Raw genomic sequence first — 15,453 nt, 5'->3', positions numbered from 1 at the left:
CACTCTAATGGCAGCAAGGTTTCTAAGAGAGTTTTCTAGGGTTTTCTATTATTCTTCTTCTCTTCTAGCTACAGCCGAACCTAGGGTTTCTTTTCCCTTCTTCTTTTCTTCTTTCTATAGCCGAAATACAAAGGTTATGGTTCTAACAAGCTCTCCTATTTTTCTCTTCAAATGGCAGAAATGAAATGGTAAGGTTTTCTATGGTTTTGATTTCTTAAAGCTTCTTCTTTTCTATTTTAATGGCAGCAAGAGTTTTATGGGTTATTCTAATATTTTCTTTCCTTTCTTTGCAGCTACAACCCGAGACAAGAACAACCCAAAAACTCACTCACTAAAGGCTTTACTCACTCAAAACCGAACCCCCAAAAATCCCCTTTAACTTTCGGCCAAAACATATCAAACCCGAAAACTCAAGAACATGAACACATACACAAATACAAATACCAGAAAAGTAATAAGAGTGAGATGAGAGAATGCAAACAGTGATTAAGAAGATGACACCAAAACTTTGATCTCGGAGTTCGCCCAAACAACCGGCTACTTCTCCGTCAAGCCCTCAAAGCTTGAATCCATTCATCTCAAATAATAGGTTACAATCTTTGATTTACAACTTTATATTTCTCTCTGTTTTTCTCACTTTTGATACTAACAAAACTCTCTTTTCTTTTACATGAACACTCTAGGAGGAGCTCACATGGAGATGACAACCCTAAGCCAAAAGGCTCTCTTTTCTCTGTTGTTGAATCTATTGTTCTCTCTGGCTGTGACTATTTACTTTTGTTGTATCTCTTATTTTGCTCTGTATATTATTGCTTGTTGTATCTGAGAAAAGCACCTCCTTTTATATACTGTTCTGTGATCTGATCTAGGGCAGAGCCCTAGTGATATTTGTAACTGTTTTTATAACTGCTTCAGTTGTAACTGTCTTTGTAACTGTCTTTATCTTCTTTAGTCTTGATATTTGTTGTATCTGATGTAAGGGTATATTTGTCAAACCCTGTGATTAGTGTTTATACAACTTAAGGGTAAATAAGTGAATCTGAAACAACAAATTCCACCCAGATTCTCTTATTTACCCAAGGATAGTTGATAATGCTATGAGGGCTTGAATGACCCCAAGGGTCAGTACTATTTGTTTATCCCTAGCAAGTTCAGTTTGAACTTAGCTAGGATAAACACCTTGGTCTTCATGTTAGTGACACCTCCTTGTGTCACCTTATTCTTCTCTCTTGCATAGATCAAGTCATAAAATCCTTCCATTTGGTTTTGTGACTTTCTAAACGCAAGTATAACACATGTGGTCTTCTTTAAGTAACTTAAAATCCATATGATAATCAACCAATGTATCTTCCCAGTCAATACCATATACTTGCTAACAGCAACTATAGTATATGTTGTATCTGGTATGGTACTCAACATGAAATACATCTTTGAATCAATCCCATTAGAGTTGAGGATCTTACTCATATCTTCCAACTCTTTATTTATCTTACTGCATTTTTCTTTATGTCTAAAAGGCCACATATGTTTCACAACACTCCTTCCCTTGGGTTTTGGAACACAAACCCAAGTCTTCTCTTTACTCAAAGAGTATGTCTCTTCATCCATAGCACAGTTCCACTTCTTAGCATTTTTGCTCTTCATAGCTTCTCCACAACTTTCTGGTTTGTTCTTCTGTCCTTGCAAAGCACTTAACAGTGCATAGGCAATGTCTTCATTCCAAATGTTGAAGCTATACTTAGGATTCTGTCTAGGTGCTCTTTTAACTTTGTCTCTAGTCAACTGGTAGTCTTCCAACTCCTCTGCTTGACTTTCCCTTAGGTTTTCTTGTTCCACATGAACCATCTTCTCTCCCTGTTCCACCTGAACAGTATTTTCTCCATGTTCCACTTGAATAATGTCTTCTCCTTGTTCCACTTGAACAGTGTCTTCTCCGTGTTCCACCTGAACAGTGTTTTCTCCCTGTTCTACTTGAACAGTGTCTTCTCCCTGTTCCACCTGAACAGTGTTTTCTCCCTGTTCTACCTGAACAGTGTTCTCTCCTTGTTCATCACTTGGTCTTAGATCAACGTTGATTGAGTTACCTGCATGGTTAGTACTAGGGCAAGAACCTAAAACATTTGGGTTAGTAGCAATGCATGGAAAAATATTTTCATCAAATATTGCATCTCTACTATTAATAGTTTTAAAACCTTTTTCTCTTACCCAAAGTCTATACCCTTTTGTTCCTTCTGAATATCCCAAAAATACACACTTTAGAACTCTAGGTTCTAACTTTCCATCTCCTTGGTGTGCATATGCTGCACACCCAAAAACTTTTAAGTGGGATAAATCTGGTGGTTTGCCGGACCATCTCTCTTCAGGGGTCTTTAACTCCACAGCACTTGATGGACTTCGGTTTATCAAATAAGCTGCTGTGAGTACTGCTTCTCCCCAAAATCCCGTAGCTAACCCTGCTTGGAATAGCATGCACTTGGCTTTATTTAAAATAGTCTTGTTCATCCTCTCAGCTACTCCGTTTTGTGGCGGGTTTAATCTTACAGTCTTATGCCTTTGAATGCCATTGTTCCTGCAATACATGTTAAACAAATCGCTGCAGAACTCTAGACCGTTATCGGTCCTAAGAGTCTTAACTCTTTTGTTAGTTAAATTTTCAATTGAAATTTTCCATTCTTGAAATTTTGCAAAGGCATCATTTTTATTTTTCAAAAGAAAAACCCATACTTTCCTAGAGTAGTCATCCACAATGGATAGAAAATAACTACTCCCCCCATGAGTAGCTGTATTTTCTGGACCCCATAAATCAGCATGTATATATTCTAAAATTTCTTTAGAATTATGTGTCCCAATTTTAAATTTAAGCCTATGATGCTTACCCAATGTGCAATGCTCACAAAAATCAACTTTACTTACTTTATCCTTGCATAAAAGATTTTGTTCACTCATAATTTGCAAACCTTTCTCACTCATGTGCCCAAGTCTTCTATGCCATAAGATTGCCTTAGAATCTTCAAGAGTTTCTGTTGTGTTGTGACAATGTGAAATTGGTTCTCCCTTTAGGTAGTATAATCCTTCTTCCTTGTAGCCTTTCATTATGGTCATTGAACCTTTGCTTAGTTTCATTGTACCTGTCTCAATCTTACTCACAACACCAAGGTCATCTAGCATACTTATAGAAATTAAATTTCTAGCTAAATTGAAGCCTGAAATCTTACACCTGTAAGAGTTCTTACAATACCATCATACATTTTAAAGCTCACATTACCTGAGCCTTCAATATGGCATGTTTGGTTGTTGCCTAAGATGACCTTCCCTCCTTTAGATTCCCTGAAATCAGAAAGTAAAGATCTATTATTAGTCATGTGAAAAGTGCATCCTGAATCTAAAATCCATTCTTCTTTGAATTTAGTTGCAGTAATGTAAACTTCTCCACTCTCATAGCCATCACTTAGATTGGCTTCATGCTTCTTTCCCTTTTCCTTTGAGAAATGATTTTCTCCCTGGTTTGAGTCACCATTGCTACCATCTGTTCTTCCTCTGTTACTTCTCTTCCAAAAATAACAGTCTCTTCTGATATGCCCCGGTTTACCACAGTGATAGCAGCCTTTAGGATCTTTCTGTCCTCTTGATGGAGACTTCCCATTTCCATATCTTCCACCCTTGGAAGAATCTTTGCTATTACTCCTTCCCCTATTGTTCCAAGGCTTCTTCTCATGAGGCCTTCCTCTACTCAAGTTCAGCTCACCATTAGAGCTCCCCAACTTGTCATTCTTCATCTCTAAGTCCATAGACTTTAGTGCAGAGATGACTTCATCTAGGGTAATCGAAGTTCTTCCATACTTTATTGCTATCTTTACATCCTTATAGGATTCCGGTAATGAGTTGAGAATGATGATTGCTTGGTTTTCATCACTCAAAGCTTCTCCTTCTCCTGAGTTAGCCAACTCTATATGCATCTTCAGAAATTCATCTAAGTTGTCTTCAAGACTTTTAGATCTATTCATCTTGTAGCCAAAGATCCTTTCTTTTAGAAAGATCTTGTTTGTTAGTGACTTTTGTTGGAATTGCACTTCCAACTTCCTCCATATCTTTGCTGGAGTTTCTTCCTTATCAACCAACCTAATGATTGCATCACTTAGGTTGAATATGATAATCCCAGTAGCTGTTTCAAGATACTCTTCTTGCTGTATCTTTGTTGTTCCTTCAGGCCATTCAATGGGTTCTTCAAGGACCCTCAACAGCTTCTGTTGTGCCAGTAGAGATCTTATTTTCCTCCTCCATATTCTATAGTCACCTGATCCATCAAACTTATCAACATCAACTTTAAAATTACTCATATTGTATTTGTTAAAAAAATCAAATTAGATAAAGGTTTAGAATGTCCTCCAAATCTCCAATATCTAATTCCTCCTCTTCATGTCCATCCTTGTGTTCTTGATTTTCAATGTCTTTCAAATTTGCTTCTTGATTGTATTATTTTGAATCTCTTTGCGGAAATAACTTGGCTCTGATACCACTGTTGGAAATTATTTGTTCTAACCAACACACTTTAAGAAGCAAAATTAATGTTATATGTTATGCAAATTGGTGTTTTTCTAAAATAACTATTCAAAACCTTTGTTGCAGCCCAATGTGAGGGCCCAATACCAAGTACAATCAAAACTATTTACCACTCAAGTGAACCACTTAATGGTTCGGCCCAAGAATCAAAGGCAGCCAAGAGAAACTTTCTCTCTCCAATCAACAACTTATCACCTTTTTGCTGTGCAATTGTTTCGGTCAAAGCAAGAGTCAAACAATGACTCTACTTTTCAAATCAATGACCGGCCCACCAAGCTTCAGCCCAACAAGAAATCAACCCAAATGATATAACCCTAATAATCTAATATAAAAGGTATGTTTTCTAACCCTAAATCACTCCTACGGCAGCCACAAAATAATTCAAAAACTTTCAAACTTTTCCTTCTCTTTCTCTCTAATGGCAGCAGCAAGAATATTCTAGAATTAGGGTTTTATTTTTCTCTTCTTCTTCTTCACAGCCGCATCTACTAGGGTTAGGGTTCTTTTAATTTCTTCTCTTCTTCTTCTTCTCACTCTAATGGCAGCAAGGTTTCTAAGAGAGTTTTCTAGGGTTTTCTATTATTCTTCTTCTCTTCTAGCTACAGCCGAACCTAGGGTTTCTTTTCCCTTCTTCTTTTCTTCTTTCTATAGCCGAAATACAAAGGTTATGGTTCTAACAAGCTCTCCTATTTTTCTCTTCAAATGGCAGAAATGAAATGGTAAGGTTTTCTATGGTTTTGATTTCTTAAAGCTTCTTCTTTTCTATTTTAATGGCAGCAAGAGTTTTATGGGTTATTCTAATATTTTCTTTCCTTTCTTTGCAGCTACAACCCGAGACAAGAACAACCCAAAAACTCACTCACTAAAGGCTTTACTCACTCAAAACCGAACCCCCAAAAATCCCCTTTAACTTTCGGCCAAAACATATCAAACCCGAAAACTCAAGAACATGAACACATACACAAATACAAATACCAGAAAAGTAATAAGAGTGAGATGAGAGAATGCAAACAGTGATTAAGAAGATGACACCAAAACTTTGATCTCGGAGTTCGCCCAAACAACCGGCTACTTCTCCGTCAAGCCCTCAAAGCTTGAATCCATTCATCTCAAATAATAGGTTACAATCTTTGATTTACAACTTTATATTTCTCTCTGTTTTTCTCACTTTTGATACTAACAAAACTCTCTTTTCTTTTACATGAACACTCTAGGAGGAGCTCACATGGAGATGACAACCCTAAGCCAAAAGGCTCTCTTTTCTCTGTTGTTGAATCTATTGTTCTCTCTGGCTGTGACTATTTACTTTTGTTGTATCTCTTATTTTGCTCTGTATATTATTGCTTGTTGTATCTGAGAAAAGCACCTCCTTTTATATACTGTTCTGTGATCTGATCTAGGGCAGAGCCCTAGTGATATTTGTAACTGTTTTTATAACTGCTTCAGTTGTAACTGTCTTTGTAACTGTCTTTATCTTCTTTAGTCTTGATATTTGTTGTATCTGATGTAAGGGTATATTTGTCAAACCCTGTGATTAGTGTTTATACAACTTAAGGGTAAATAAGTGAATCTGAAACAACAGGATTAATATAGCAAAATAGACAAAGAATACAAACTTGATATAATAACACAGAATCAATTAAGAGAAAGGAAAAGAAGTCAGAAACACACCTTTGCTGAGTCAATATCCAGCCTCACCATATTCCAGGAACAATTAAGATTCACAAAAAAATTCATCATATCAATAAACCAATTTCCATCATATTTCTCATATGGATTAAGAATAATGAATTTTCCATTCAACAAATTGGATGACTCTATTGATATAGTATGATTGACATATCCTTCATAACAAAATGATACTAATTTTGGAGCTTCAATTATAACTCTCGTTTCATCTTTAGATGGGCGCATAAAACTCAACTTAAAACATTTCAAGTGATGATTGGAGATTTTAACGTGTCATTTTTTTATTGGTATATTTTAATTAATTTTTTTTAAAAAAAATAAAAATTTAATGACTTGGACCAATTAGGAATTGCCACGTGGCAATTTACTTAACAATTAACAGTCAGGTACCTACATAATATTAACTTTAGTGTAATGGTTAAACTAGATTACATATAGGGTAGAGATGAGAGGTTCAATTCTCATAAAAAGCATTGTTTTTTTTTTCTTTTTAAGTTTACTTTTGCCCCTGCCTTACAAAAAAAATTTTGCCCCCTCACTTTAAATCCTGGTTTCGCGCCAGGCTGGAATTACGGGACTACAGATTGGGCAAGTTCTTACATAGATTGTTGAAGTCAGGCTGGAATTACGGGACTACAGATTGGGCAAGTTCTCAAGAAACTGTTATCAAGGTTGAAGCACCTTTTTTTGAGTGTTAGTATTATCGAATCTGATTGTCTGGTATTAGTACAAGCTGTTAGAAATTTGAATGTTTTGTCATCTACTTTCGGTGGTGTCATTGAGAATTGCAAACAACTTTTATCTTCTTTTAGGGATGTTTCTTTACGTTTTGTCAAAAGGTTTGCTAATCAGGTTATTTATCTTATGACTAGAGTATCTTGTTTATATGCTATATGCTGATCGTATTTTTTCGAAGTATAATCTCTCTTTTGATATTGCTAATAATGTTGAGGCCAGATTGACTTAATTGAATAAAATTTAAGGTCAACAAAAAATATCTAAAAAGACAGAAGAAGATGACACGTGTACTTACAAGTTACATTAGTCTTCCTTTAGATAATTTTTTTTTTTTTGGGGGGGGGGGGGGGGGGGTGTTCAAGTAAAAGTTACACCCCAAAAAGAGATACATCAATACATTCTTATTTGTTTTGGCATTAATATGTTTTAGTGTAATTTTTTTTTTTATGATTATGTATGTTATAGTTATTTAAATCATCTTTTAACACGTTGAAATAGAGTTCATATAATCATTTGCATGCGTGACGTGACTTTTATTTTACATGGTGAAATAGATTATTTGAATACTACTGTTATATTGATTTTCATTTTTTTTTCCTTTTAAAAAAAATACAAGTGTTTTTTTTTTTTTTTTTTTTTTTTTTTTTTGTTGAAGGAAAATACAAGTGTTTTTAAATAAATGAAAAACCTATAAAAATTAAAACCCGTATATATAAATCCAATTTTAAGAGCATTGTGCAAATTTCCTTTTTTTTGATAATCTTGTATAGTTGTATTCCTAATCCTATCTCAAATGAACTCAAATATCGTAGATGCGGAAACGTATAATAGAGCTAATTAGTAAATAGTGGCACTTTACTATTATATACAAAAAGAATTAAAGAGCTACAAATTGGAATTGAAAATCCACAATGGGATCTTACATTATACATTAACAAGTAAAGAACATCTCACAAACCATATTCACAAACCAAACTCAAGTCAAATATTCAATCACCTTCCTTCACTTATAGGACGGTGAACGTTATTTGGTTGAGCCGCGCCACTTGCTGGCCGCGGTGGCATTGCATCGGCCACCATGCTCGTGCTTGCAGACGAGTCATAAAAGCTAGAATCAGTCCCTTGTGTAATCTGGCTCATTAGAGTACTGACATCATTGAATTTCCAATCAGCTAAGTAACCAGGCCTTGAAATTTCACTACTCACATCACTATCTCCTGATATCATTGCCACCACTCTTGACATAGATGGACGCATTGTTGGTGAGGTTTGAGTGCATAAGAAAGCCACTCCAATGATTCTCTTCACTTCTTCCTCGTCGAATTCTGATAGTTCTGAATCCACCAGTTCGAGTTCACGCCCTTGTTCGTGTAAATTCCAAGCCTGGTGAGCAAGAAACAATGATAAAAACATGTGTCAAAAGATCAAAATCTATTAAGAAAAACTATAAAGAATAGCTCATAATAATTTGATTTTCAGTACCCATTCAAGAAGGTACATTCTTTCTTCATCTAAAGAAGAGTCAGAATTTGGTCTTCCACTAACAAGCTCTAGAGCCACAACTCCAAAGGCAAAGATATCGGTTTTCTCTGTTAAGTGACCGCGCATGGCGTATTCTGGTGCAAGATAACCGCTGCAATTTCATCCAAAAGATTTCAGTTAAAAACCATTAGCAACAAAACAAGGCTATGTTGTTGTCATGAAGATTTTACTTACATTGTTCCAGCAACTCGTGTACTTATATGAGTCTGTTTATCATCATAAAGTTTAGCCAAACCGAAATCTGATATTTTGGGGATGAGATCAGAATCAAGAAGAATGTTGCTTGACTTGACATCTCTGTGTACAATTCTAATCCGAGATTCCTCATGAAGATAAGTTAGACCTCTTGCTACCCCCATGCAAATGTCAAAACGCGTTGACCAATCCAGCTTCAAACTATGCTTCCCTGATACATGACAGACACACACAATAAACATTTTGTTTTACAATTTATTTAGTATTACATGCCTGAATTTATTGTTTACATACCAAATAATGCTTGATCAAGACTCTTGTTTTCTAGGTACTCATAAACAAGAAGTCTTTTATCTCCCTCAATACAACATCCATGCAATTTGACAAGGTTACGATGTTGCACAGCAGATATTGTGGCGATTTCAGCAACGAACTGGCTTTTTCCTTGATGAGATGTCACAGACAGTTGCTTCACAGCGACAACTCTCCCGTCTTCAAGCGTTCCCTGTTGAGTTATAAAGAAAATCATATAATGAGCTTTTGTGTCATCAAAAAATGATTAAGAAATTAGTTAATGAAACTAACATTATTACATACCTTGTAGACAGGTCCAAATCCTCCTTCTCCCAACTTATTAGAAGAATTGAAATCATTGGTAGCTGTCTTTAGTTCACTGTAGCTGAATGTGAATGGTTTAACATCCATTCCCAAGAACTCTGCAAAGCAATTAATGTTGGAAAAATTTATTTATTTGGGTCACAATTGTATATATAAAATGTGTGTTGAGTCAAATTTATGTAATCTATATTTAGAATAATTTCTAATTTGTTGAGAGGTTAAATTAAAAATAGTCAATAAATATTACTAACTGTTTTGGCCGTTGGTAATATAACAGGTTATGATCTCCAATTTGCAGTATCGTACTACTTTATATTCTTGAATCCTCATCATTAAGAGACTAAGGCTCTAAAGGATTTTTGACTGCCAATTTGGAAGATCATACTTTTGTATAATCGATTCTATGGATTCTGATAAGCTTCCGCTAATCTTTAACTATTTATTGTTTGGTTCTCATTGAAGTAGTTTTCTCAAGAAACAGACAGGGTGATGGGATTAAGATCAAGAAATGTTACCTTCATTCATTTGAGCTCTTCTTCTACGTTGAGCAATGTAGAGAGCCGCTAACACACACAAAACAATTAAAGCAGCAAACCCGACAACAACTCCCACAATCAGACCAGTGTGGTTCTTTTTAGTGCTTGGAGGTTTGTTACTGACAGTAGGTACAAAATCTGTATCAAAACAACAAATGTTCAAACAAATGAGACTTACATTTCCATTAAAAATAGTACTTAAAAATATCAACAACATATAAAAATTTACTTACTTGGGGTGGCACTGATGGCTGAAATGGAAGGCCCATAAGTACCTTGAGCAGGTATACAACAAGTTCCTTTTCCAGCCCAAAACAGATGGACTTCAATGAAGTTCTGCGAAACATTGGCAGTAAATTCTCTCACTACAGCTCTGTTAGAAACACCACCAGCCTCCTTCTTTATGTCAAAATCTTTTAAGACTAAATTTCCCTGAAATATACACAAATTTCACTTAGCTAAACATGCTTTCTAAATGTATATACATAGAAATTGTAGGTGAACAATACCTGAATATAAATATCAAATACACGCCTGCCAACACTTTTCCAGCTGCGAGAACTCAGTATCGCGATCTCTGCAAACTGGAGTTTGACAGTGTAGTTACCATTCTCAAGCCCGAGACCATAGTATCTCAATGATGAAGCAGATAGCCTTACTGTCTGGAATAGTTCTGAATCTAAAGTATTTGTGAATTGAGATGATGTAAAGCTTTTATAGGTAGCATTATTGTTTCCAGCAAAAACTCCAACATTGCTCACTGCCCATCTGTTGCTGCTGGTGACAAAATGTGTAGCTGGACCTAAAGCCTCCTCATCAATTTCATACAAAATTCTATCAGAAGATGTGATTTGAGGACCCCCAGAGTTAATCCCAAAGTCAGAATCTGCACACCATTGTAATGCTCTTTTAAAAAACAAAGTTATCAAGCTATTCGAATCGATTGTAGTAATCAATCAAAATGTACTTACAGATTGGACGGCCTAGACCACAGGGAAAATTCTTTTGAAGACAGTTCAATCCTAAAAGAAGAGGACTGAAAAGGGAACAAAGAAAGAAGTTATATAATATTGAACAGAAAATTCAAAGAAACAAGTTAAAACTGAGAAAAATTACCTGTTGTTTGAGCTATTCATTGTAAAGTTGTTGCCAACCAAGTTACTGCCAAAGTGAAAAACAAAGACATTTTTTTCTTTAGACACAAGCATGTTAACCCGAAATAGGCATACACTGAAAAACGCGAAAAAGTTAAGACATACATGTGTAGATTTTGTTGATTGTTGACCCAAGAAGGAATGCTTCCCATTAGATTATTGTATGAGAGATCACTGAAAGAATAGCATTACCATGAATGTTGCTAAACATTTAACCAACTATACTAAAAAATCATATATATATTTACTTACATATTGAGAAGAGATGTACTTCTTTGCTGAGGCAGGGTTCCATTTAGGCTATTATTTCCAAGTAATCTGATTAAGGATGTACAAGAAGCATAAGTATATTCTTAAGGCATTATGTTTAAAATTACAATGGAAGATAGTAGTATTACAGGTAAGAGAGTGAGCTAATGTTGAAAAGAGAGTTTGGAATTGGCCCAGTTAACTTGTTAAAGCTCAAATCTCTGCAAACAAAAAGTGGGAACTTCATGAGTGAACATGAAAAGTTAATAATGAAAGTAAGGTGGTTTTGAGATCCTTAAGTAACTTACAGTTGTTGTAACTGTTGGAGTTGCCCGATATTCGATGGAATTGTACCGGTAATGTTGTTATTCCTAAGTACTCTGCAAGTTGTATTCAATGTTTGTTAGATTATATTCCAAACCAGAAAAACAAGGTTGTAATAATGAGTTGAAACTGTTTTACTTACAAGTTACTTAGAGACCTCAGATTATTGATAAATGCAAGAGAAGAGCTTACATTAGATATTTCACTTAACCGCCTACATATAATTCACTCTCAAGATTGTTAGTTTTACAACATTTGGATATAGATATGAAAGTGATCAGACTATTAAGTTTGGTGGTACTCACAAGTCTGTTAGAGAAGTTAGATTTGCGAACGAAGATGGTATAGGTCCTTGAAAAGAGTTTCCTTGAAGCCTCCTAAAGAAACATAAGCAAAGAACTAACAATAGTTAGTATTTTGATATATTCACATAAATGAAACAAAAAATAGTGAACTTAACTTACAAGACAGTAAGACTTGTCCAATTTCCTATGAATTCAGGTATCTTTCCTGTGAATTCATTATCTGATGCCCACCTGCAGAAAGTCAAAGATTTTTCATTATTAGAAAAAAAATCTCCATTTATAACAGTCTGTGTATTGAATCATGAGGTAGAAGAAATAGTTTACAATGTTTCCATGCTTTGAAGTTTCGCAAATGTTGAAGGAATCTCGCCACTAACTCCAGCACTATCAATGTAACTGTCAAAGAAAAACAAAGAAAATCAGAACAATGTACAAGTGCAATCTTTAGTAGTAAGGCAATGTAACAAACTTACAGTTGTTGTAATTTATTTAAATTTCCTAACTCAGATGGCAGAGGACCAGAGAAGTTGTTTGATGAAAAAGACCTGTATACAAAGTTCAAAACTTTAATGTCATAAACAAAACAATGAAACAAAGGGTTCCATGGAAATTCAAATGCCTTCAACTTACAACATTAATAGCTCAGTAAGTTGTCCCAATTCCTTTGGCACTTGCCCTGATAATGCATTTATGCCTAAGCTCCTGGTAATAGCCAAAAGAAGTGTTTAAATAAAGAAATAACATAATATATAAAAGAGTAATTAGGAATTTTGTCCCTGAACTTTGACATGTACCAAATTGTGCCCCCTGAATTTTTAAGGTCGTTAAAAATACCCCCTGAACAATTGAGATTGTTAGATTTAAGGACTTTTGTCCAATTTTAGTAAAAAAGTTTAACATGGATTAAAGTTCAGGGGGTATGATTTAGTACATTTCAAAGTTCGAGAGGCATGATTTGATATATATTAAAGTCTGGGGAGCATAGTTTTAGTACATAAACAATCACTGAAATAGTAAAATTGAATGAAATTAGACAAAAGTCCTTAAATCCAACAATCTCAATAGTTTATGGGGCATTTTTAACGACCTTAAAAATTCAGGGGCATAATTTGGTACATGTCAAAGTTCATGGAGCAAAAATCATAATTAGTCTATATTAAATGTATCAAGGCTCAAATTGTTGGTAGGCTTACAAGTATTGCATCTTAGTGAGGTTTCCAATTGAAGGAGAAAGAGAGCCTGTCAAGAAATTCTGGCCCAAATTCCTACAACAGTTCATGGAAGAAACCAAGTTAAGTCATGACCACATTGCTATTTAAAATTGTTAATAGGAAAAAGTTGATGAGAACTATAAAAAGGTCTAATAATAAACTCATACAGATTGAAGAGGGAGGTAAGATTCCATAGCTCTTCTGGAATTGTACCAATAACATCCATTGCATAAACTTTCCTGTAAATAAACAAGTTTTTGAAACATTAAACCTATAAACATGTACACTACACACATAAATATAGGTTAAGTCTATAGTTCACCTAATAAAGATGCGTTTTGGTATACTCTTTATCTGTTTTATCATACAAGAGAACCTTTTAGTCCAGTTGTTTTTTATGATCGTGTATGTTGTAGTTATATAAGACTACCCATAAATTTTTTAAAAAATTCTAAAAAGTTTACAATGTTGAAACTAAGCTTCAAATAACATGTTGCACGCATATACGACTGATTTTTCTTACACGTGTGGTAAACAACTGCTTAAACCTTATTTTCGTTACTATTCGGAATAATCTAAAAATTTACAGGTAATTCTAAATAACTATAACGTACACGATTATAAAAAAAAAAATTAGACTAGAAAAGTCTTTAGAATGCCAAAACAAATGGAGTGTGTACTATAGATATACATAAAAATATATGAAGACATACAGTTGAGTAATGTGACAGAGAGAGCCATTGTTGGCAGAACAGTCACATTTGATAAAAGGGTTGAAAGTGCCACTATTGAAATCAGAGTCATCTATGGCTGCCCCACTGCATGGTTCTCCACTTTTATTCCATTGTTCTGTATCAGCCTTTATATTCCATTGATCAAAAATAGAATTCAATATTCTCACTACATGTAAAAAAAAAAACAAATAATCAGAATATAATTATACATACAAGTCAAAATGAAAATATATGTAAACAACCCAATTTTTTGGTGTACACCTTGGCGGTTTGTGAATTTTTATTACTATTGCTATTGAAAAACATTATATCTCTAAATTATGTCATCTCTGACTAAAATAAATAAATGAAGGTCAACAAACCAAACTTTGTAAGTTCACATTTGATGTTGCAAACAGCTAAAGGTTGAAGCTTTTTTCTTCATTATACAAGGTATTCTAAAATCATTTCTATACTCATACATATATATATTTATATATAATCAAATTTAAATTAAAGAGAAAATACAAAAAACTTGTAAACCCAGTTCTTCAAAATTGTTCTTACCAAGTTGCAATAATAGAATAAAGGTTCCAACTTTACTAAAAATTCACTTCTTTAATGAGAGAGAGAGAGAGAGAGAGAGTATATATTTATATACATAAACATACCTTCAGATGGATCTGTAGTGGGTTGAGTTCCATTCTGGGCTCTTGTATAAGGAGCAAGAACAAAAAAACATGCAACAAAAAAATAAATATATAAAGCTCCTGACATGAAAACTTACTGTGTTTTTCTCTCAATCACAACCAACTTTGCTTAGGCTAATATATGCAGAGGAAAGAAGTAAATATTGTATATGAAAATGTGACCATTTATGATACTGAAGGGAGACAGTATATAATTAAAGTTTTCAGTCTTATTTGTATATTATTATACAAATAAATATATTGGACCCCCACACTTTCAAATGGTGGCTAAGCAAGTTGACAAACTTATTGCTTGAAAAATTAATTTCTTTGTTTTTGTTATATGTATTCTTTATAGAAAGATAAAATATAGTTTTCATATATACACATGCGTTGATTGGTATTTTGAGGGTTGACAATATTGAATTGTGTTTTAAATAAAAAGCTTTTCCACAAATAGCAACCATGCTTACATGGGCTCCACCTTTTGAAAGCAAAATAAGTGAAGAAGAAGAGGAAGAACAAGACTTGGTCAAACTTGATGTGAATTACTATTCAAGTGGTATATTATCTCTATCAAATTCTCAAGAGTAATTTGTTCCAAAATCCCATCAAATATCAATTTACTTGTAAAAAAAACCATCTAACCTCATATTTTGGTGGGAAAATCCTCCAAAGTACTGTTTCGTTTACATTTTTAAGGTGTCGTTTATTCAGCCTCATTAAATCCTAATTTTGCCCACATGGCAATGACAGGTCATTAAAAAATTATCCTACGTGGCCATATTTTATAAAATAAAAATAAAAATAAAAAATGTAAGAATTTTTTAGATGGTTTTTTGCAAGTAAATTAATAGTTGGGGGGTTTTGCCGCAAATTACTCTTAAAGTTTTTTTTTATTTTGTAAAATATGGCCACATAGGATAATTT

The 15,453-nt window shown here is 34.1% G+C and overlaps 1 protein-coding gene and 1 long non-coding RNA gene across 2 annotated transcripts; one reads left to right on the top strand and one right to left on the bottom strand.

The window, feature by feature from the left end:
• Positions 1 to 4,902: 4,902 nt before the first annotated feature.
• Positions 4,903 to 6,060, top strand: LOC133035342 (uncharacterized). Its single transcript, XR_009686604.1, has 3 exons — positions 4,903 to 5,279; positions 5,385 to 5,680; positions 5,775 to 6,060. It is a non-coding gene; the product is annotated as an uncharacterized LOC133035342 (long non-coding RNA).
• A 1,764-nt stretch (positions 6,061 to 7,824) lies between these two features.
• Positions 7,825 to 14,863, bottom strand: LOC115709169 (probable LRR receptor-like serine/threonine-protein kinase At1g56140). The gene is made up of 24 exons (XM_030637209.2): positions 14,506 to 14,863; positions 13,835 to 14,021; positions 13,289 to 13,360; positions 13,104 to 13,175; positions 12,541 to 12,612; positions 12,384 to 12,455; positions 12,235 to 12,306; positions 12,070 to 12,141; positions 11,911 to 11,982; positions 11,748 to 11,819; positions 11,590 to 11,661; positions 11,431 to 11,502; positions 11,285 to 11,350; positions 11,138 to 11,206; positions 10,995 to 11,039; positions 10,850 to 10,914; positions 10,388 to 10,764; positions 10,112 to 10,310; positions 9,858 to 10,016; positions 9,322 to 9,440; positions 9,019 to 9,229; positions 8,704 to 8,935; positions 8,470 to 8,620; positions 7,825 to 8,370 (listed from the first exon to the last, which is right to left on the bottom strand). The coding sequence occupies exons 1-24, from the start codon at positions 14,609 to 14,611 to the stop codon at positions 7,981 to 7,983; spliced, it is 3,096 nt and encodes a 1,031-aa protein (XP_030493069.2). The 5' UTR covers positions 14,612 to 14,863; the 3' UTR covers positions 7,825 to 7,980.
• Positions 14,864 to 15,453: the final 590 nt, after the last annotated feature.

The sequence above is a fragment of the Cannabis sativa genome, chromosome 3 (assembly GCF_029168945.1).
Source record: "Cannabis sativa cultivar Pink pepper isolate KNU-18-1 chromosome 3, ASM2916894v1, whole genome shotgun sequence".
NCBI lineage: Eukaryota > Viridiplantae > Streptophyta > Magnoliopsida > Rosales > Cannabaceae > Cannabis > Cannabis sativa.
The sequence above is the reverse complement of the archived record's forward strand: the minus strand, read 5'-3'. Positions and strand labels throughout refer to the sequence as shown.